The following is a 22,888-nucleotide window of genomic DNA, read 5'->3' as shown; positions in this document are numbered from 1 at the left end:
GCTGACCCGGCAAACTTCGTACCGCCTTAAACATTTTTTTCTCATCTTTTAAACCTTTCCTGGACTTTTACAAATAATTCAAGACCAAAATTTGCCAAATCGGTCCAGCCGTTCTCGAGTTTTAGCGAGACTAATGAACAGCAATTGATTTTTATATATATATAGAAGATGATCAAAATAAATTATTTCAGTATCACAAGGACATCATACAGATAAGATTTGCCGTTTACAGTATGTCAATAGGTCATACAGTTTCGGAGATAATGTAAAATTACTAAAAAGCAAAATGCCGCTAGCACAATTAACACGCTTTGTGCGGACGTTTTATCTATTCACCCATAGATTCATTTTTCTTAATCGCCGTGTTAAGATTTTCCACGGATTGAAGACTCTCTCGAATTATTGGTAATGCCCACATTGTCGTTAGTTGGTGTTCAAATGTAATTGTCAGTCTGTTGTTGTTTGTTGGTTTCGGTCGTTTCGTTTGGTTGTTCGTTGACGATTCTCTGAATTGTAAAAATAAACGGAAATTCGATTACGTTTATTTCGGTGTACGTTAAACGTACAACGTTTAGTATGTTCGTACTTCGAAATAAGCAGATGTAGGAACGGGGTGGGTTTTAGTCAGTAAGAGTCTGACACTCCCTCTCGCCTCGCCCAAGGCGAGAAAAGTCATTGGATGATTTTCGATGAGACTAGCACTCAGCGCTCGCAGCGTCTAGCAACAGAGACAGCGAGCAGCTACAGTCAGAGCACTCGGGAATAATGTAGCTTTTTACCAGTGAAAAAATTTTTACGATTGGATCATTAGTTCCAGAGATTACCCCCTACATACAAACTTAAAATTTTTACCTCTTTATAATATTAGTAGTAGTATAGATTAATATGTGACATAAATTATTTAATGACATTATCGTACCATTTCAACCCGAAGGTGCCGTAAAAGGCGACTAAGGGACTAACCTTGAGCAGAAAAGAGAATTTCAGTAATCTTCGAAATTACTGATCCGATTCCAAAAATTATTTTACTAATAGAAAGCTACAATAGCGCCGATTGTGATCTTATGTTATAATAAGAAATTTTCCGCGGACGAAGTCGCGGGCTGAAGCTAGTTTGTAAATAAAAAACGCACCAAGAGTCCATATAGAACTGAAAAGAATTGGTGTAATGATTTTATTATTTTATAAGCATCATAATCTCAGTACCACACGTGAAACTGACTTACAGCGACATCTAGGTAAAAGCCCTCTTTAAGGTTTCCATTAGGTACCCTGTAATGGAAACTTTAACCCTTCGTATTTTATAGGTACTTCGTATTTTCTATCAAGTCCGCCAGATGGCACTGAAAAACATTTTATAATCAACTAGCAAACCCGGCGAACTCCGTTTCACCACCAGATAGCTTCGCTTATTTTGTACACAGAGATGGAGCTGTATGTAAAAAATGTGTTCCGTTTTCCTGCTTTTCTATTGATTTTTTTTTTGCTATAAACCTCACGGATCCCGATACCTTTCCAACGAATGCAAAACTGTGGAAATCGGTTCTTGCGTTCTGGAGTTTTAAGCGTCAAAAAGGAAAACTAGACTAATTTTTATTATTAACCCTGGATTCCTCTAAACTGAGCTCTATTCTCGCTGACAAAGTCAAAAGACCACTTCTTCCTGGGATATACCTATAGATTTATAGATACTTACCATTTTCCGCAGGGTGGCTGAAAGAAACAGCACGCTAAATAACAGGTATCAAATATTAACCACTTTAGAGAGACAATTTAATTCCACCACGGGAGTATCTGAGATTCAACGTGTAAATAGCTGATCCGCTTACAATTAACAAGCAAATAAACTGTTTTAATATAAAAAAAAATCCCAATATGCCGACAACGCACGCGTTTCGGGTGTCCATGGCAGCGCCGATTACTTACCACCAATGATCCATCTGCTCGTTTACCATCTTACCCATTAAAATATACTAAAATAAAAGCAGACAATTATTTAAAAAATTGTATATTTCCACAAATAAAACATTTTCTTTTGAAAAAATATCACTTTAAGTGCTAACATTTGATGTAATATCTTACTAATAACATTGGACACTTTGTATTAGAGTCAGTCTGCAAATTATGGTCATCGATAGCTGCAATGTACTTCCAATTCTGGCAAATGGTAACAACACTTGTGCAAAGTTACATTAACATAAGTCGTTGAGGAGCTACTGAGAGTACTGGTTAGTCATAGCGACTTTCATTAGTTTTAACACTATATTGATATATAGTGTTGTTGGTTTTGCATGTGATTCATTAGTTTACTTTTTGTACAATCTGCTCACAGCAGCTACTTACATTGCATACCCCTTACTAACTAACATAGCTCACACAATCATGCATGGTTAGGTTATTTAGGTTATATTATTAAATTCGTGACATAAATTACATTTTCGTTAAAACGTGAGCCAAGCAGGTTAGTCCTAGGTGTTACTAGGACAGTCTAGTTCTAGTGTTAGTCTAGGTTTCCACATTCATAATAAATGATTATGAAATAAACATTTAGTTGAATGCACATTTCTTTATTTATGCACATTTCTTTATTTACTACATTAGTATAAGCCTTTTTTTTCAATTCCATTAGTTCTCGAAACTTATCTATGGGTTCGATATGTTTATACGAAACATGGTGTTGGAAAATGTTAAGATTGCATAGTCAGATATTAAAATTAGGTATTAAAACTAAAGGACAGTGAGCAAAATACATTCAGCTCCGCCACGACTAAGGCCAATTCTGTTTGAAAGGTATCAGAACCATTGTTCCTAGTGCCAAAACTCACAAAATGTTGTCCCAGGGTTCTATATTTATTTATGTGGACAAAAATGTTATAAGCTGTAACGAACTTACAGCTCATCGACTAGGTACATATAGTATTCTGGGACAGAATTAAATGAGCTTTGGCACAGTGAACCATGGCTGTGATACCATCCAACCAGATGTAGTCAGACCAGCAAGGGGTTTCTGTAACTTTCAATTCAAAAGATCAAAGTGAACTTGATATCGGTCCGTCATATCATTGGTTGTGAGAATAATCTCGACCTCGTCAAAAGGTTCGAATTGACAGTAACAGAATAGCCTAGTTGTGGCGAACGTGGATGCGTCGCCCATACATTTCTGCCCTCCATCCTTTCGAAGTTATTAGAGATGACCTGGAGTGGCAATTCCTAACGAATGATACCCATTGTTATATACTACTTCTTATAAATTATTTACTAATGAAAATGGGTTGAAACATACATTTGTACCTAGACTTTGGTAAAAGTAATAAAAATTACCATAATTTGTCAAACTAAATACACAATAAATTAATGGAATGAATTTAGAATACAATATGCAATATAAGAGAAATCATCTTTATTGCTACCTAAACATAAATTATATAATCTCATCCATCAACTTTCACAGGAAATGCGGCTTATAATTTAAGGTAAAATGGAAATATAACTGAAAATGTTATAAAATTAACTATGTTGAACATAGTTGTCAAAATAATTGTCATGAATACATAGTTAAAGATCGATTAAAAGATCCTTTTGCTGCACAAAAGTTTGTCTCAAATTCGGTAAAGTGGGGGAAAATCCACGAAACCATATTACTTCAGTAACAACGCACCGATATCTTAAATACTAGTCGAATTTATGTTAAGCCTTTACTATTTAAATGGCAAATAATATTGATACCTATAAAATTTAACATAATAAAATCTAACATCTTATGTTTGAAACAAACATGAATTATTATTTAATGATAGTAATAAATTATAAATTAGTAGATTGAATGCGAAAGAAAACTTGAAAAAGTGATGATCTTACTACACTACATCTTTGTCTAGTCATTTAAGGAGGGTCATTGTGCGAGGTTGTCTATGTATGTACATATTTGGGTCATTTCATCGAAGGACGCACTAGGAGGCAAATGTCCCACAAAATGTATTCGTCTGTCATATTATGTGTATGGCGACCACGCGCGCCTCACGTTGCCAGGTATGTAAACGAAAGTCTAGCAACGTCGCGCACCCATCGTCGCTGGCGACACGCGTGGCAAAATATTTGTCCCCTAGTGTATCCTTGGCTTTATCTTGTACAGACATCTAGTCAGTACAAAAATTAGACTACACATTACACAAGTATTTACTTAAATATCTCTGCAATGTAACATGATTATATTATCAACATATGTCACCAACTACATAATACACTTTATACACAAAACATTGTATACTAAACCCTCAGAAACATAGCCTTAAAGTTAATATAATATAGTATTGGTGATATATCTGTCATCAATACAACTCTTCTCTATGATTATTTATAAATAAATAAAAGTGCAACGGAACAAAATATATATACTATAAGCACTAAATCTTAAATATTACAGCATCAACAAACCTGGAAAATAAAAATAAAATAAATTAAAATAAATATAAATGTAAAAAAAATGTAAGTATATAAAGAAAAGTAAATAATTAAGCATATATTTTAAATAAGAGTTAAATAAAATCCGTAACATGTTTAGCCGTTCAAGCGAAACATAATAGTATAAGGCCTACGACTTATTACTAAATTAAAACTATATAGTATTAATTCTTATACCTAACAATGATTTAACATTACCAGCTGTTGTTGGAAATTCCCAACAAAGTTATTGTAATATTCATCCACACAAGTATTTAATTTCACTACTTAGTAGCCATTCAACCAGTCACTACATAGATACTTAACTATCCGTTTTTAGAAGTATTGAATTTCTACTACGTAATTGTGTAGTATGTATTTATGAAATAAAAAATAGTTAAGTATCTATGGACTAAGAATAAAATATTAACTCATAACGACCAGTGGTGTGCACAGATTTTAGAAACAAGCTAGTCAACAGATATTGTATTGCTATACTGCCTCCCTCTCATACCTACATATTTTACATACTTAATAGATATGTACATACGTACTCATGTACACAGTATATACACACAACATAGATAGATAGGTACTTAGAACTTTACCTAAAACACAAAACATCGAAATCTGAGTTTTTTTTATTATTTTTTGTCATAATCTTTGTTACAGTGCCATCTCATATTTTAGTCTAATGCACGACAGCCTGTAAGCCTCTATTGTAAGATTCTAATCACTCTCTAATTCAAATTTAGACGCACACAACATCAAGCACGACATTTATCTCTTATATTATTTAATTTATCTATTCTTTATTTTCAGCCATGATCGTCCCACAGGATGGCAAAGGCCTCCCTACCACTCCACTAAGCTTAATTTGTTAGTTTGCTATTTTTGCGTACTCTCATACAGAGGGAAATTGTTGAAAACGTTTTAACGTTGTACAAAAAAACCCAGTGTCCTCAGCAAAAACCCAAAGAATCCAGGGCTCTTAGATTCAGGTACTGTGGGACAATATAGTAAAATCGTAACAACAATAAAGCTGTATATATTAATAAATTCATTGCTTCATGGTCTGCCTTTCTTAAATACATTAAAACGTATGAACAAAGTAATTCGGTGCGAAGATAGATTTTCAACTTTATTGTATACTATAGAATACAATAATATACAGGGCTACAGGTTAAGTCAACCTAAATCATTTAAGAATTGGTAATTTTCATCATTGTTAGAATTATGGAAATTTGACTAGGGAACCCCATATTGTCGCTTAAATTCTTACATCGCGGAAGTCATTTGACCAAAACACGTTACGCATGACATTAGGTAGATAATCACAAGACACACGACTTATTATACTGCATAGGATTTTTTAAAATATCTTAAGAAAACAAAAACTTTTCTGTTTTATTAATCCTTCATCTATTAAGACTGTTGATACAGTTAATTGCTACTTCACAAAAAGTTTTCAAGTTTGTTACACGAAACACAAAAGAAGGGAAAAAACTGTAACTTTTATAAAATGCTAATAATGTTAATTTTGGTATATGGGGTTCCCTAGTCAAATCAAGTCAGAAATGATGTTACCATCTCTTAAAGGATTTAGGTCGACTTAACCTGTCACCCTGTATCAGACAGAAATACGAATTGTGGCCATACCGTAAATTGTCTAGAAAACAATCAGTGTTTTCAATCATCATTTGCCCGCTACTCTTTTCGCAGACGCTTTTCCTTTACTGTAGAACATATCCAGGAACAATCCTGAAATTAAAAACATAAATAGTTTAAACTCTACCTCACCACACGTTGTATGCTGCTGACATAGTTCTAATCATTTATTTTGATTCAATCAAGAAGGCACTTTTGGCAAGTAAACAATCGACTAACCTTAAAAATCTTAATCATAAGTATTTCACATATTATAACATAATAGAACGAGCTTGAAACAACACTTTGGAACGAGGTAATAGCTTCACTAGAGGACTGACCGACAAACAGATATTTGTTAATATTATAATATTCGCTTTGATGTTCAAAAGTGCTTTCCCGGTCTATAAATAATTTTGATTGACATAAATGAATGTTTTTTAACTAACCTATCCTGATCTGACTGAAACTGTCAATGGTTTTAAATATTACCTGTTTTTCTCTTTAGAATTGCAGAATCGCGATTTTTGTATTATACCTTATGCGTTGTAACAAGGTGCGGCTGACAGATGCCAGTATGACGTTGACGTCTCTCTTTAGGGATGGACATTAGAAAAATCTTTTTTTATCGCTATCGATACTCGCAGCATACATTTAATTCTCTTTAATTTTTTTATTAAATGTGCGTGTTATTTAGTTGTGCAGTCTAACTACGTGTATATACTTGTCAAAATAAATATTTTATGACCGAGCTCTGAGGTGTTTCAGGGTTTCAGTTTTACAGAACCGTGAAGAATATAAGTATATATTAGTTTGTATATGTTACTAAAGCAACCACGATCTTTCAGATTAAGTACCACCACGCATTATCAAAGGCGCCGGAAATGTCTACTACATATTTGTGCTCAGATAAAGTCACTGTGGTTCGGGCAGAGAGAGCCGCGTCTACAGTAGATTTACCCACATAATTAAAGGTTTTTTAAGAGTGATAATTGAACGACGTTTTTTATTCTAAAAATGTCTATCCATCGTAGCAGTACATCCCATCACTAAACACGACTATGGCTTTACGTTATACGCATAACTCTTTACTTTATTTTTCATTTCATTAGATTTTATTTAAAGACTAGAACATTCCGGTTGGTTTTAATTTAATTAACTACACTTCCGAATGATTTAACATAATACGAATGTGATACAGTTAAAATACTAAGGCATAATTTTTAAATCGCAGCAACTTTCAAGGGTGATACGAAACGTTACTGAATCTGTCAGCCGCACCTTGTTACGGCGCATAGGGTATAATTTAATAATGATCTAAGTTTATTAAGCGTTTTGTTACAGAATCCGCATTCCTAACACATTTTTCAAATGCCTGCGCTTAGCAACGACTTCTAAGAATGCCCAAGTAAAAATGGTAAAATAAAAGAACATCCATTAATTAATACAAGCATGCCAAAGAGAAACGACGTCTTAAATATCACAATTAGTCATAGAAAAGAGTATTCTGCTCACCTGCGAATACTAGGATAGCTCCCAGCCACTGGCGAGGCAACAGCGCGTTACCGAATATGATGACAGACATCAGCACTGTGAAGAACTTCCGCGTCGTCGTTACCACGGAGCACGGCAGCGGCCCGTACTCCGACACCTGAAGTGTTCAAATATTTATATTATTACATCTGTCCCTAAGTCCCTTTGTACGCTTAAAACTTTAAATATAATAGATAATAGAGTGATTCAAGAGGAAGGCGTATATGTATAATACATGCATAATATATCACCATTACACCCATGTGAAGCGGGGGCGGGTCGCTAGTTTCATTTGAATTATATTATTTCTTTTTCTTGAAATTTGAAGAACTTCGGTCATACAATGAAGCTCACGGGCTTAGACCAAGTGAACTTCATGGTAGGTCTCATTTTCAGCGGCATCTTCTTGCAAGAATTTTCGCACGATCCGACACGTTTGAGCATTCTTGCACACGATGCCACTACCGCGCAGCCGCCGCACCATCATACTGTACATACGCGCCGTCTCCGCACCGCCACCGAGCCACCACCGTGCCGTCTCCGCGCTTGTAGTCTCTGTTTGATTCATTTCATTACTGGCTGCGTACGAACGTGGTAATGGTAAAAAAATCATACGTGCACGTTCATACACGGCCGGTAATGGAATGAATCAAACAAAAGAAAATGGCTGTGCGGTGGCGGCACGATGGCAGCACGTATGGACAGTGTGATGTTACGGCGACGGTGCGGTGGCGCAATCGTGTGCAGGAACGCTTGAGGATTGCGGCTTTCTGCATGGTTATGTAAAATGTGATCCCGGGTCGAGCAAAGTATTGCTGGGGCTTTTCGACAATTTCTCAGTAGTTGCACAGAGTCTGGAATTGGGTCCAGTACCTATATGGCAATAGGCACACCGCCTATTACAATGGACTTATAACACAAATAATGAAAAGTTGGTGTACATTGTAGGTATATCGGGATTACGTGCCGTTCGGAGATAAAAGGCGTTTTGTTGCATTGCAGTTCGCAATATACTACTACCATACAGACAATAAAAAGATAGGCAAATTTCTTATTCCATACCATAAAGAATATGAACATTTGTCCCAGGGCTCCAACGAAGGCCAGTCCGATGAGGAATATTATAACTTCAGGGAACGTGGACACGAACACGATGAACTTGAATATCTCCCCGCTCAGCAACACGCCTATTGACAGGATCATTGACGACCTGGAATTAAAATAAAATAAATTCAGCCTGCATACAAACCTGGTTTGCTTGAGAACCGGGAGTCATAAACTTTCAGTACCGTTCTGATTGGTTGTTTATTCGAGCCGGCTAATCAGAGCGTCGAACGCGGTCACGTTTCGATTACTTTAAACGTAAGCGAACTCCTACTTTGGGTACTGGCCACAACGACATTTTATTACGATATAACATTAAAAAGTAATCAGATATTTGGTCCATTATATTGATGACTAGCTGTGCCCGCGACTTCGTCCGCGTGGAATAGTTATTTTAGGCATTATATTTATTTTTGCAAACAACTTTCTCAGCTTCATAAATTATACCTGTTACCCACGGTTAATTTGTGCATCCTGGCAGCGTCGTGTTTCGCACATCATGCGGCGCGGGTGAATTTTATATCGGAGTTATTTTAAAATTGTAATATCTTCTAAGATGTTTATTGAAGTTTAGTGATGTCAAAGACAATTTTGTTCACAATTAAATACTCTTAATGAACAACACATTTATTTCGATAAAGATTAATATTTTTTCGTTAATACAACTCTTAACAAATAATGCATTAATTTCGACCCAGTTTGATTACCATAAAAACGATTCTAGTAAGTTAATCCTAAAAGATAGACATATACTGTCGCGGACTTTTTTTTAGATCATTTTAAGAGGAATAATTCTTTCATACATATAATTTTCGTATCTTGAACCATTTTCGCAGCGCACGCAACGGAAGCCCTCAAGAATTAATAATTTCTCCCGTTTTGTCCACATTTTCCTTTATTTCTTCGCTCCTAATAGTTATAGCGTGATGTTTTATAGCCTATAACCTTCCTCGATAAATGGACTATCCAACACAAAAAGAATTATTCAAATCGGACCAGTAGTTCCGGAGATTAGCGCGTTCAAACAAACAAACAAACAATCAAACAATCAAACAAACTCTTCAGCTTTATAATATTAGTATAGATATGCACTTAATATACATATAATCTTCTTGTTTTACAATAATGTTATAACTAAAAATTAAGTAAACAACCCCGATGTAGACAATAAAAGTTTTACTTACTTACCTCAATTAATTTTAATTATGAATACAGAGGTAGGTGAATAGCACTTTCAAATGACCCCTAAGGTCACCTAATGACCTCTTAGGACATCACATGACCTCAAAGGTCACTTGCAGATGTCTCAGACCGCATAAGTACACAGTACTACCAAAATTATCTCAATTGATAATCACCCAAATCACGGTCACAATAATAGTTTGGAATTTAGAATTGAAAATTATCTAAATGCTGATTAGGTATAATGATTTTTACATTATAAACTAATAAAACTTACACTGTGTAAATAGGTATTTAAAACAAAATAAGTATTAAAAACAACAACAACAAAATAGGTATTCGCTCAATGTTGATCGTGCTAAATAAAATATAGTAGTCAGTCGCAAAAAAATCAATTGGTCGCTTTGCATTAAGCCAGTGACATTACGCAAACATTAACACATAACATCGCAAGTTAATTAACTTATTCATTAACACGTTACTAGAAAATGTAAAAGTTGTGTAAATAATTAAAAACGGTTAAATAAATGGAAGGTTGGTGATGCGATGGCGTTCATTAAGGAAGGTCAAAATAAGAAACCTTTTTACCAATAAGTAACTTAGGATAAGGGCAGGAAGATGGTAAATATGATATTAATGAATGATGAATAAAAAAAATCGCAAGATCTGCAACTTAAGATACAAAATACAGTATTTATATTAACAAAGGGGATACATACCACATGTTCGTGTTCAGCATCATGGCATAGGCGGACGGCGAGGATTCACTCTTGATGCGCTCCTGGAAAAGTAAAACTTTGGTTAGGTTGACATAGTAGCAATACTAAGGAAGAGAGATAGCCACTACATAATCCTCTCTCTACATAATCCTTGGTGAGCCAAATAATAGTTTATTATTCCATTACACCTTTTTAAAGGTGTAATCCAAGTCCAACACTCCTAAGCTGAGGTTAATGAAATGGCAATGAGTTTCATGTAGGGGTAAACCTATTGTAGTATGCATACAATACTGAACTCTACCTCTGTCTCTACAAATAGTTTGTAAATTGGCAGAGATAGCACGACATTTAAGTAGAATTTAAAATTTAGTAGCTTTTCACTATTTGCATGTAACACAACTAACAAAAAAATATTGAGACTACATATTATTTCATTACTAAGTACGGAGTGACCTAGCCTTTGACATGTTTGTTAACCATTTCTCTTAGTTACATACACAATACTTAAAGGTGAATACAATGTCATAATGAAAAGAGAGGCGTCACTTGTGCATATAATATAACAGTAGCGCAATAGGTACACAAGTGTACATAGCCATAACATTCAGATCAGAATAATAAGGTCAATAAGTCATCTGGGGCTGCACAATAAGTTACCGAGGCTCCAGCTCACAGCAATTATACTGAAAGGATGTTTTTTGTCAGTTAGAGCCTGACCCTGGAATCCCCATCTCCATGGAACTATCCCCAACCACATCCTTAAAACATTAGATCCATAGTCCTATTCTTTTATTAAAGGTAGTCAAAGGTTAAACATATTTTGTAACTTTGTAATATAATTTGTATTGTAATATAAAATATCATTATCTTACTTTCCTATCTCTTCTATTTTGCTAATCTCCTATTAGTTTTTTAAAAAGTAGTAAGGATTATTTATGTTCAATGAATTCAATTACGAATGTTTTTTAATTAGGCAGTGGTAAAAAGATTTGGTTGAATGGCATATATGTTGTATGATCACGGTATGGAAGTAAACATGGGACAATGTAAAGAAGCAAAATGTATATTACCTGCACAGCACCAGTAAGACCGTCCATAGTTAGAGATAGAAGCAGAAGAAGTTCCCCGATTCCAAACGTAGAAGAGTCATCAGCCACAGTCTTCTTAACTTGGTCTTTATACATGAACATTACTACTCCAACAACTATTAGCAGAACAAATAAATACTTCTTCATCGGGTAAGACTTGTGCCCAACCAGGACACCAAGTATCATCACCGGAATTGGTTTGGCTGCTTTGCCCACCACCTGAAAAAGTAATTAGGGAAATTAAGTAAGTAACTATGAAACAATAATCGACACTATTTCAGTATTGATAATCTTTATGTGTTTGAGTTCAATGTTCCAGGGTTTTCATGGTTGTATCTACTGTAGATCCTAGCATTCAGGAGTTGCAGGCGTGTGGGAGGTTGTGGTGGGGTTGTCCCATTAATAAAAAATCTTTATGTGTTTTGGCAAGATGGATTTTACTGCAATTTCAATGGAAAATAATACAGTATAGATAAAAAAAACTAGTCCAAAGTTATTTCCCATAACTGTATAACAATATTAATTGTAAAATATTATTACTAGGTTATGCATGACTAATAAAGTGTATTTTTTTGCAAAGAAAGATCACTAGATATTATGACATTTTTATTGTTTTAAATCTATGTCATGGCACTCAATGGCTGACAATAACAATTACGACACTATAAATATATTTTTATACTTTTTTTAAAAGCCTGTGACCCAAAAAATAAACAATTAAACTTAAAAAAAAAAAACAAACTCTCCTTTTACCCATTTTCTTTTAAGACTACTTATTTACAGTAATAGGTATATTAACAGAAAAATCATAACATTAATTAAGTGTTTGGTATCAGTGGATGATAGATAGATTTTTTTTTTTAATATCTCTGAGCATTAAGATGGGATATACTGACCACTTCTTGTTTCTGTATTTGCATTTTCAAATTGAGGCCTATTTATAGAAATAAAAAATATAATTATATACAAAATTTTTAAATAATAAGCAATAATATAAAATGTATATTCACCTGTGTCGGGTAATTGATCCACTGCAACGCCATATTAGAACTGACCATACCGAGCAGGTATGTCAATGCTGATGAGAAATAATACACCCTCCTCGTAGTATCCACTTCTCGCTTGTTGGATAGCTGAAAATATATAAATTAATTTGTTAAGATTTTATATTAAATGTTTTAGCTGCATATAAATAGGTTTTGTGTGACAAAACAAAAGTGGTAATACCACGCAAAACCCAATAGTAACAGCTATTGATCAAAAAGACTAATAAAAAATATTTTTTATTATGGAGAAATGTAAATCTGATTGAAAAAAGTAATACCTAGTTACTTGGTAGGTTTTTGTTTTTATTTTGTCTATTTTTCTCTATAGGTAGGAATTAAAAAGTAAAACAATGTGCAAAATTATTAGCAAATTTTTTTATACTTTTTACCCCACTGTAGTGGAAGGGAAGGGTATTGCTTTTCATGTGTATCTTCTTATAAGTGTAATATTCTTTATTATTTTACTATGAATATGATAATGGATTGTAGGCATACATTACATACATTAGGTGTGAAATCAGGCTGAAAATTGCAAATTAAATAACTATATTCAGTAATCAATCCATCACTTTCAGATGTTACTTTAACCTGAGCTTAATAATATTAATTCTGCATCCTTTTATATGGCTGGCATGAGTCCTTTTTTTCAGACACTTGGAATTGATTATTTTTGAGAAGTTATTTTAGAATTTACATGATATGGCTTAAAGAAATGTTTGAAAATTCTACCTGTGGTAAATCCAGTTTAATGGCTTATATTCAATTTGGGTGCATTATTGTGGTTTATATATTCAAATTACAGCATGTTCAATAGGTGGCCTTATCACATAATGTTATTTACTTTGTGTTTAAAATACTACTGTACCATTTATTGCATAGGGCTTTATTAATTTAATATATTGTATACCACAAAAATACATCAAGATTAACGCAAAAAAAAATAGTGCACAATCTTGTCGCACAAGCAAATTTTTTACAACCTTTTGATGAAGCTGTAATAACTAAGGAATCGATATCATAGGTATGCCAAATAAATAGTTAAAGCACTTTATAAAGAACATGTGAGGCAATAATTACTGATAAGACTAATGTAAGAAATATTAATAAATGAATAAATGTCTCACCATCAAGATTTGAGCGAAGATGTAATTCACGATACATTGTATTAGTACCAGTGATAAGGTACACGTGAACTTCTCATTATTTTCTCCATACTTTCCTCTAGTTATTTTTTCTTGCAGCATTCCATACATAAAATAGCATACGAAAATTGCACCGGCGTACACCAAAAATCTGAATTCGCTTCGAGTTTTAGTCATTTCGACGAATCTATTGCGCCACGTAACGACTGAAAATAATATTGTAAAAACTGTATTTAAAAATTAATGTAAATAAAAGTAAATTAATCACAAAAATATGTTACAGCTCAACCATACGTGTCCAAAGAATAACTCGAAATGAAATGAATCGCATACCTTTAAGCAAAACACGTCTTATAAATGGAAATTCTTGCTTCAATTGATTTACTGATTCCTGACCAACATTCAATACTAAACTTGGGCGAAGTTCTGTGGTTTCTAACATGGACACAATTTGAAAATGTTGTATCTTTAGTAATCAATCAGTTCAAAATCTAATCAAGGTCGAAATACAGTTTTGGTATAGTTGCATCTCTTTCCCTCAAAAGAAAATAGAAAGAGTAAACCGATAGAGCTGTCATTCGTCCACGTGTGTCATGAATGACAAACAATGTTCTGACATGGCTCAACGCGACGCTCAAACACAACGTTTCGTTTCTTATGTTCTTGCGTTTCGTTATTGATTATTCGCACAGATTAAAGAAATCTATCTTTTGTATTTGATTAACAATATGAATAACACTTAGAAATAATGCTTGTTAAGTAATGGTATATGATAATTGAAACTTAGAGATACAACTTTATATACAGTTAGAAGTGGTTTCAATTTATTAATGTTTAGGTAATGATAAAATTTTTATAATTATCTACCTTCAAAAAATTTTAAAACATCATAAACATGAGCCCCCACTAATGTTACCAACATTTTTTTTTAAATCAAGCTTTCGCACGTTTACGGCTTTTTTTTTTTTTTTTTTTTTTTTTGAGGGGGAAAATCATCCAATGACTTTTCTCGCCTTGGGCGAGGCGAGAGGGAGTGTCAGACTCTTACTGACTAAAAACCACCCCGTTCCTTCTCCTGCTTTTCGAGCCGGAGCCCCGGTAAACCCGCTAGGTAGTCCGCAGCTCCGGATCAGGCATCAGCCCTGCTGGGCCCCATCTGTGGTGGTCTGATGGCTCTTTGAGGCGCGCGCCGAACGCGACGCGCCGCACGCACGGGTCTGGTTCTGTTCGGGCGGTAAGCTACCCTTGCTCGCCGTCCGCAGGCCCGCACTTACGGTGGCCGGAGATCGTCTCGCGATCCCCGACGCCCGGACTGTCCCTCGCGACGGCTGGGGCGTGAGGAGGTTTGTTCTCTCACGCGCCCCGCCTCCTCCTTAGCTAGCATGACTGCTTCGCAGAAGGAGGAGACGGCATCCCAGTCCCTCTCGCTCCGCACCATTTGGTCGGTTTGGGGGAGCCGGTCAAAATCCTCGCCTACCAAACTCATGTTAATATTTAAAGCAAATAAGTAACGGTAATAGTTCATGTTAATTGAAATGTCAAGACGTTTACGGCCTAACACTCATTTAAATGACATTTAATACCTTGGTGAGAGGGAGTGGAAGATTCTTACTAAATAAAAACCCACTTCCTGCTTTTGCTTCGAGCTGGAGCCTCGGTTAACCTGCAAGGTCTTCCGCAGCCCCAAAGTGCATCCGCTTACACCCTACAGTAGAAGTAAAAATACAAGGAACAGCCAAAGTTGGATTGTGGATCCCATTATTTTTTATCATTTCGTGATGTTCTTCATTTACAACTAAAGAGGAGTTGTTAAGCTTAGCGCCATCTATCTGCTACATAAATACTTAGTATCGAGATGGCGCGACGCGGCGCGGTACCTACCCTTATTTTTAACAATACCCCATCGTAAACAAATGCATCGATTTCAATGGGGTCTTTCTAGTGTTCCATAGCCCAGGGGTAAAAACAAGTCCCTTATTATTTGTAAGATCTCACTCTCGTAAGTCAGTCCATTTGTACCTCATGAACTGAATACTTGTCTAAGTATTATGTATTACGTTGTCGTAAATTACCTATTCAGTTACCTCATTATCTGCTCACATAGGTAACCAATCTTTTTGCCGAAGATTATAAATTACTTTAAATATAAAACAAACTCGTACTAAGCCCTCGAACACTAATTATTTTCACTCGATATCTCAACTGAGCAGTAATATTTTCAAGCTAAATGAAAAATACTGAGTGATATCGTTAAATAATATTCGCAATAACAGTAGTGGCATTGACATTGACCTCGCCGGCCAGACGGGGTTCAACCACCTGTCTACATGTCTACCAAATCGTTACATATTTTTGAGCTTTGAAGTTCCCAGATCACCTAGGTACTAATCTTACATAATTATTTCTAATTGAACCTTTACCTAATTTCTTAGTAGGTTTTATAACCACTAAACATAATTATGCAAAAAAATATTTACTATAAAATTATAGCTTGAATTAGCGCTTAATATTTTTAATTAGGATTTTACCATATTATTTAACTATGTGTGAAAAATAAAAGTCAACTCCTAGTGCATACTCTAGACATCTGTTTAAAACAGCGTTAGAATAGTTACGATTAGTTACCAAAATAAAGATTAAAAAAATAACAGAAAGCAATTCTTATAAGTTTGTTTATAAAACTTTCCAATTGGAACTTACAAGACTTATATGAAAGTATATTATATACTCTATTTTTTTTTAAATTCATTTATAACAGCTATACGCAAAACTTGTGTTCATAGCCTATTGATTATACGCAAAAATATTGTAACAACACATTAAAACAACATCCCGTCCATTACTGATTTACAAAAACTATAACCGAAGAATAGAATTTAAAACGCAAATCAATACATAATTCATGTTTGAGTTAAGATGTCACAAAATACTGTCATTTTTTATCTGTGACCACTGGATTCCAATCGGAGTATGGAAAAACGGAACGCGGTAAAAGGCGTCTACTCAAAAGCAACTCTATCGCATGGTACAAAGGCTTACTCTACAACACGGGGAATGGCCTTCGAATTTACAAAAAATGCCTTAGCTATGATGTAGAATTTAAACGTAAAAGGTTATTTTTTATTGAGAACTATCATTGAACATTGCATATACGGACTATTTCCGGCCGATTTTTTACATAATATAAAGTTATTATTAAGTTAATAACTAATATTTTAATGTCAATGTTACTGCAAGATTACGAAGTTGAGCAATTTTACAACACGTACTTATTAGTTAGTAAAGTTTAGTTTAGTTCAAGTTGTGATTTACTTGTGTTCAGTGTTGTTTTGTTTAAGTTTGTCGGAATATAATTTGATTCAAATAACGAAGAAAAGTTTAAGTTAATGTGAATGCTGTGAATGACAATAACTGCATAAAGTTTTGTTTGTAGTGTTATTGCAACATGACATAATTGCGGCAAATTCAAGTTATGAAACAGGATTTATTTTCTAGTGTGACTCATAAGCCGGATAACAATGGTTTCTGTTGTTTTATCATAAACGTGTGTTAATTTAAACTACAGTTTATATTCTTAAATGTGACTGGAGATATTCCGAACTATATTTCGACAGAATGTGGACTTGACGGCATTATAAAATAAAATACCTAGGTAAGTTAAAAGTTTTCAAACTTTGTTCTGAAGAAAATAATATGAATTTATAGAGATAAATAAGTTAAATATTTGGTATTTAAGTTTAGTCGTCGTTGTATTAGGCAGTGGGTCGGTCGAGTACTCCCATTTATTGGTTTGTTAATTATGGTTAAAGTCGTTTGTTAATTGCCTCTATCTTCTATGACTAATGTCGTTCGTAATGACTGGCAGCGTTGAGCAGAGTCGTATTTAGAAAAGTAAACGAATTAAGTACGAGTATTTCATTATTTACATAGTTTTAGTTTGTTCGTAGGTACGTGTTTATTATTGTTAAATATCTGCGAATACAACGACTCTACATACTTATCTATCTCGAACAAATTAACATAAAAGTTAAACTGCTTATTTAAGTTATAATTCAGTCCTACCTAGTCTAAAGGTAGTCCTTATTTATGTTCGATTAATTACGAATTTACGACACCAAGTTGTTAGTGTTGTTACCTACAATACTTGTACCTAGCTGGCGTAATTTAACTCCGTATCATTCCATGAAAACGTAGGTAATTATGTAGGTATTCATTAACATTTAATTTAACTACCATCAATAATTATGTTTCAAATTATTGCTACCTCTAGTTAATCCCGCGCATTTACACTCCCCGGTCAGCTCCTATTGAACGTAGAGTCATGTTTTATAACCCAAAATCTTGCTCGACAAAAAATATTATTCAACAAAAAGAGAATTATTCAATTTGGTCCAGTAGTTTCTAAGATTTACGCGTTCAAACAATCAAACAAACTGTTCAGCTATTATTTTAAGTGCCGAAGTATAGATTAGTACGACTAGGTATAGATAGATTGCTAACATTATGGTCGGCATCTCGTTTGCTTAGAGGACGACCAGTTTTACCTAATCTACCAACCTACCTACTTTAAATATCTAGGTAAACTAGGCAGTGACCATTTCATTTATGAATATAGTTTACGAAAAATTAATCGGCCAAAGGCGAGATAGTCGCGGACTCGCGGACGAACGTACCTATGTACTTTTTTTTAAGGGGGAAAATCATCCAATGACCTCTCTCATCTTGGGCGAGGCGAGAGTGAGTGTCAGACTCTGAATGACTAAAAACCACCCCGTTCCTACTCCTGCTTTTCCAGCCGGAGCCCCGCTAAACCCGCGAGGTAGTCCGCAGGTCCGAACCTAGTAACCCACCACATACACAGATCACAGATCAAACCCTCATTTATCCAATCAGTACCTATTTGGTAAATAAGAAGAGAAGTCAGAAGCCAGTTAAAAGTAACGGCGGTTTTCTATGTAGAGATAGTGATACCCTGTCAGGTTTATATCCACCTGAATAAATATACAGAACCTTATCACGTAACCATAAATAACCATATACGTGTCATATTCATTCACCCATGTAACTTTAAAAGTTAGGTTTAACTAACTATGAATTGCACATAAAAAAGAAAAAGATTTTGTTTGAATGTACTAATCTCCGAAACCACTGGTTCAATTTGAATAATTATTCTTGTGTTGGATAGTCCATTTACTGAACAAGGCTACAGGGTATAATCATCACGCTACTGTCAATAGGAGCCGAGTAGCGGGTGAAACCGCGCAGGTAGTTATAGGAATTCGCTAGTTACACATACCTATACCCGTATGTAGTTTAATAAGAAGATATATGCATATAAGATAGATAGGTACCCTAAGTTTTCCTCTACATGTTATTGTAACCAACTATGACATTTATTTGAACATGGTGTTTATTTTATGAGGAAAAAATGTGTCGCATCGACGACGACAGTCGCGTGTGCGACTTAGTACAAGGGTAAGGGGTCTCAGTTTCGATAGAACTGGCTAGATCAAGGGACTTATCTACCACTACTCAAAAAAAAAATCCAATAACTATTTTTCATTAACTAACTAGTTACTCCAGTTGTTGCTTGTTTCCGGATCAAAGCAGCATTAGTTACAAACATGAATATTGTCAAACAAATCAAGTTCGATATTAACTATGAACACATAAAATGTTGGATAAATCGTTAAAAGCTATTAACTAAATAGTTACTCAAATATAAAATACCTACCTGCCTATTAGCTACGTAATTTTCCCAACTACGATCAGAATCCACCTGGTATCTACGGTTCTTAGTAAATAAAGAGCATGTTACTAGCTTCAGAAAGGCCTTGGGGAAATTATGTACATGTGCCTAGTATATTTTGTATATCTCTGTATTATGTACATTGTTCTATAGTCCATGAGCTCTGACATATTCGTTTGGAAGACCTATTACATGTAGGTACATGCGATGTTCGTTAATTAGATCAAAATAAGCGAATATTTTCCCGGCCGCTGACCATTTCTTAATAAATATACTTAGTTATTTAGCTTTTGTCGTTAGATTGTATGTAAGTTGTAAATGAAGACGGCATATGACAATGCTTATAAGTAACTATAAGTGCGCGCTGCGGGAAATACTTCTATTATTTACCAATTCACCACTAACTATCTTCTGTCAACGGCTTCGTCCTTGTTCCCGTGGGATAAAAAATTGCCTGTGGTGTTATTCCAGGTCATAATCTAATGCTGTTCCAACTTTCATCTTTATTCCTTTAACTAGTTTAAAAAAGTTTTATTCATAATTCAAAAGTGCAATTAAATAACTACAAGAATATATTATCTTTATATATTAGCAATTATAATATTAGTAGGTTAACTATGCGTATAATGCGTACACCAAGTTGGATGGGCGATTTCAAACTTAGAGCGTTGGGAGTAAAGTGAAAAACAGCTTTAAAATTTCAAGTTAATTTCTGCGTCTAGAAAATGAACCTTGACTGACTGTGATGTTAGCATTTACTTGGTAGAATGCTAACATCACATAGTATGTTGCGTAAACGTTGCATTGACCTTCCTTGTAAGCATCAGATCGTATCCGACGCATGTATTACCTCCACAACATGCGTTACCTTGTAACACATGCATTTAGCGTATACTAAAAATGACGCGACAAAAGTTGTATCTTTGTATTCTAATCTGATAACTTTTGAGGTGTAAGATCATATCCAATAACTGTTCCCGCCTTGGATGAAGCGAGAGGGAGTGTCAGACTCTTACTAACCAAAAACTCTCCTGCTTTGAGCCGGAGCTCCGGTGTTACATTGTCCGCAGCTCTGGATCGGGCATCAGCCCTAATGGGCCCCATCTGTGGTGGTCTGGCTCTTTGAAGCACACGCGGTACGCGACGCGCCGTACGCACGACCTGTTAACTTAATTACTTAATCTAAATAAGGTAATACGGAAGCACAGTTAATTGAAATCTGTTAGGGTATTTAATTAGGCTCCGATATACAAATACCTAATTGAGCCGGAGTAATCTCCGGTTCAATTTGTAAACCTAAACACCGAGACACGACAGATTTCGAACGGCGGCGCTATTAACTGGGGATTTCCGACCAAAACTATTTTGTTTATACGTGTCGCAAATAGTCTACCGAATTCTGAGAGACATTTAATGATTAGTTTAACTATTCTTTAGTATATCTCTTACTATACCGACTATACTAATTAATAAGATATTTGGTAATAAATGTTATACTAACCCGTGATATCCGATTTATCGCGTCAGTGCTCTACCAATTAAGCTGCATCTCTTTTTTCTTGAACGTCGCATAGGTAGATCTGTAGCAGATAGGTTATTGAAACTGGCTGTTATTGACATATAGACATAGTGTAATTACACATAACTAGGTAGTTAGGTACTATACGAACTTCATAAATCACTAACTAGTTCATACATATATTAGTTATATGTATATGTACTATAACTATTACGTCTTTTTTAAAGTTGATTTCTTATTGAGAATTCAGCTGCCATTCTAACTAATTCCAAAGTCACCAGCCACTGTTTAGTCACAAAGCACCAAAAACAACACCAAAATCCAACAATTAAGGGGGCTATTAACTAAAACCTGGTCCTGGGAATCCGTCCAATTCCGAACAAAGTTTGAATGAAACAAACAGCTCTTGGAACAGGACTGGGTTACCGGTACAACAATCCTATCTCCTTTCTGGACAGAAAGTTTATTTCACCGATGTCATTGCAGGATTTACAGCACAAAATCTTCAATTAACAAATCTTGTTTTTTTGGGATTTTGCTTTGAAGTTGTTTCCATTGTTCTTATACGTTGGCATTGGCTAAATTGTGACTAAATGCTTATCGAGTTTTTGTCCATTTCAAAATACTTCATAGCAGGAGAGGTTGGAAGTTGCCAAGTAAATTGGTCAGTCGATTGCAATGAAACTTTACTAATTTTACTAAAAAAAAATATTGCAATTAAGTACTGATTCTTTATGGACACTAATGGTAACTAGTAACTGGTGTAATACTAACGATTCACCAAGCTTTTTAGCCAGCGATTCATATTTTGTTAGTTATGAACTCTTTAAAAGCGTATTTCCTAAATTCCATTCAACAGGTAGTTATACAAGTTAAAATAGTTACTAAAGTATTCAAAATCATTGCACAACGAAAGTTCCGCTTCAATTATGTACAATAGACAGTTTAAACAGACTCAATTAGGTGCGCAAACAGGGAAGTGCAAGGCCATTAAATTAACAATTTACCATGCATCGTCCGCCGCGACTCAAGTAGGCACTCCAGACTTCAATTATTTGCTATCATTAGCAATGGAACAATTAATTCACAATTGTTTGTTCTGTGCTATGTCTGTGTCTACATAAAAATGTATAGATTCAGACATCATTACAATTTTCTTTCTTAAAGTTGTTTGAAACTGAGTATCGTTTAATATTATTTTTTAGTTATTCTACCATATCTGGGGGCACGGCAGTGCCCCCGCCAAGACGAGCCATTACTATGTACTATGAAATAATCTTGTAAACACTCAAAAAAAGTTTGTGAAGTAAGAGTGTATCTGTACACTCTAAATTCACAGCTTTCTCATTAACTATCACTCTAACTCAGGCTCTGGCTAGAATTCGAACAGGCTGTAAAAAAACTTGACTAACTATTAACTAAAAAAATCCAGACTGCAAAATAGTTATTTCCGATATGCCATCTATCGCATGAAATGACATGTGATTGCATTTCACAGCGCAGTGCACCGAGCTATCACATTTTCTAGCATTCATTCGGAATGTCGGGTACCAATATCTGCAATTTCACGTTCGTAATACACAGAAAGAAAGCTGTAAGACATGTGGATCGATTGGATTTTTCTTCTCGATTTTATCGACAATTGAGTCGGTGAAAAAGAATTATTGTAACGGCTCTACTTCTGTTAAATGACCTATCTATACCCATTCTCTAGTTATA

At 34.8% G+C, this 22,888-nt stretch overlaps 2 protein-coding genes across 17 annotated transcripts in view; one reads left to right on the top strand and one right to left on the bottom strand.

The window, feature by feature from the left end:
• Positions 1-1,992: 1,992 nt before the first annotated feature.
• LOC118264100 (solute carrier family 35 member B1 homolog) lies at positions 1,993-14,410 on the bottom strand. Its single transcript, XM_035576494.2, has 9 exons — positions 14,235-14,410; positions 13,884-14,107; positions 12,724-12,846; positions 11,696-11,932; positions 10,626-10,687; positions 8,683-8,830; positions 7,603-7,738; positions 6,100-6,201; positions 1,993-4,434 (listed from the first exon to the last, which is right to left on the bottom strand). Exons 1-8 carry the CDS (start codon positions 14,341-14,343, stop codon positions 6,137-6,139), a joined length of 1,104 nt encoding a protein of 367 aa, XP_035432387.1. The 5' UTR covers positions 14,344-14,410; the 3' UTR covers positions 1,993-4,434; positions 6,100-6,136.
• A 2,535-nt stretch (positions 14,411-16,945) lies between these two features.
• LOC118263888 (coiled-coil domain-containing protein AGAP005037) overlaps positions 16,946-22,888 on the top strand; it is a 355,131-nt gene continuing 349,188 nt past the window's right edge. For 14 of the 16 annotated variants that reach the window (XR_004782630.2, XM_035576117.2, XM_035576144.2 and 11 more), the window contains exon 1: positions 16,947-17,553. The gene's annotated coding sequence lies outside the window, so the exon portion shown is untranslated. Of the gene's footprint in view, positions 17,554-22,888 lie in introns of all 16 variants that reach the window. The other 2 variants (XM_035576169.2, XM_035576153.2) reach the window with 2 other exon arrangements.

The sequence above is a fragment of the Spodoptera frugiperda genome, chromosome 25 (genome assembly GCF_023101765.2).
Source record: "Spodoptera frugiperda isolate SF20-4 chromosome 25, AGI-APGP_CSIRO_Sfru_2.0, whole genome shotgun sequence".
In the NCBI taxonomy this organism is placed as follows: domain Eukaryota; kingdom Metazoa; phylum Arthropoda; class Insecta; order Lepidoptera; family Noctuidae; genus Spodoptera; species Spodoptera frugiperda.
This window is presented reverse-complemented; position numbering and strand designations above follow the sequence as displayed.

What these genes read in the sequence shown, in the direction of transcription:
- LOC118264100 (XM_035576494.2), bottom strand. Translation starts at nt 14,343, where the DNA reads ATGTTAGAAACCACAGAACTTCGCCCAAGTTTAGTATTGAATGTTGGT. An exon ending in AAGACGTGTTTTGCTTAAAG is followed by an intron (nt 14,108 to 14,234) that starts GTATGCGATTCA and finishes TATTATTTTCAG; the next exon opens with TCGTTACGTGGCGCAATAGA. An exon ending in ATGCTGAACACGAACATGTG is followed by an intron (nt 8,831 to 10,625) that starts GTATGTATCCCC and finishes TTTTAATTCCAG; the next exon opens with GTCGTCAATGATCCTGTCAA.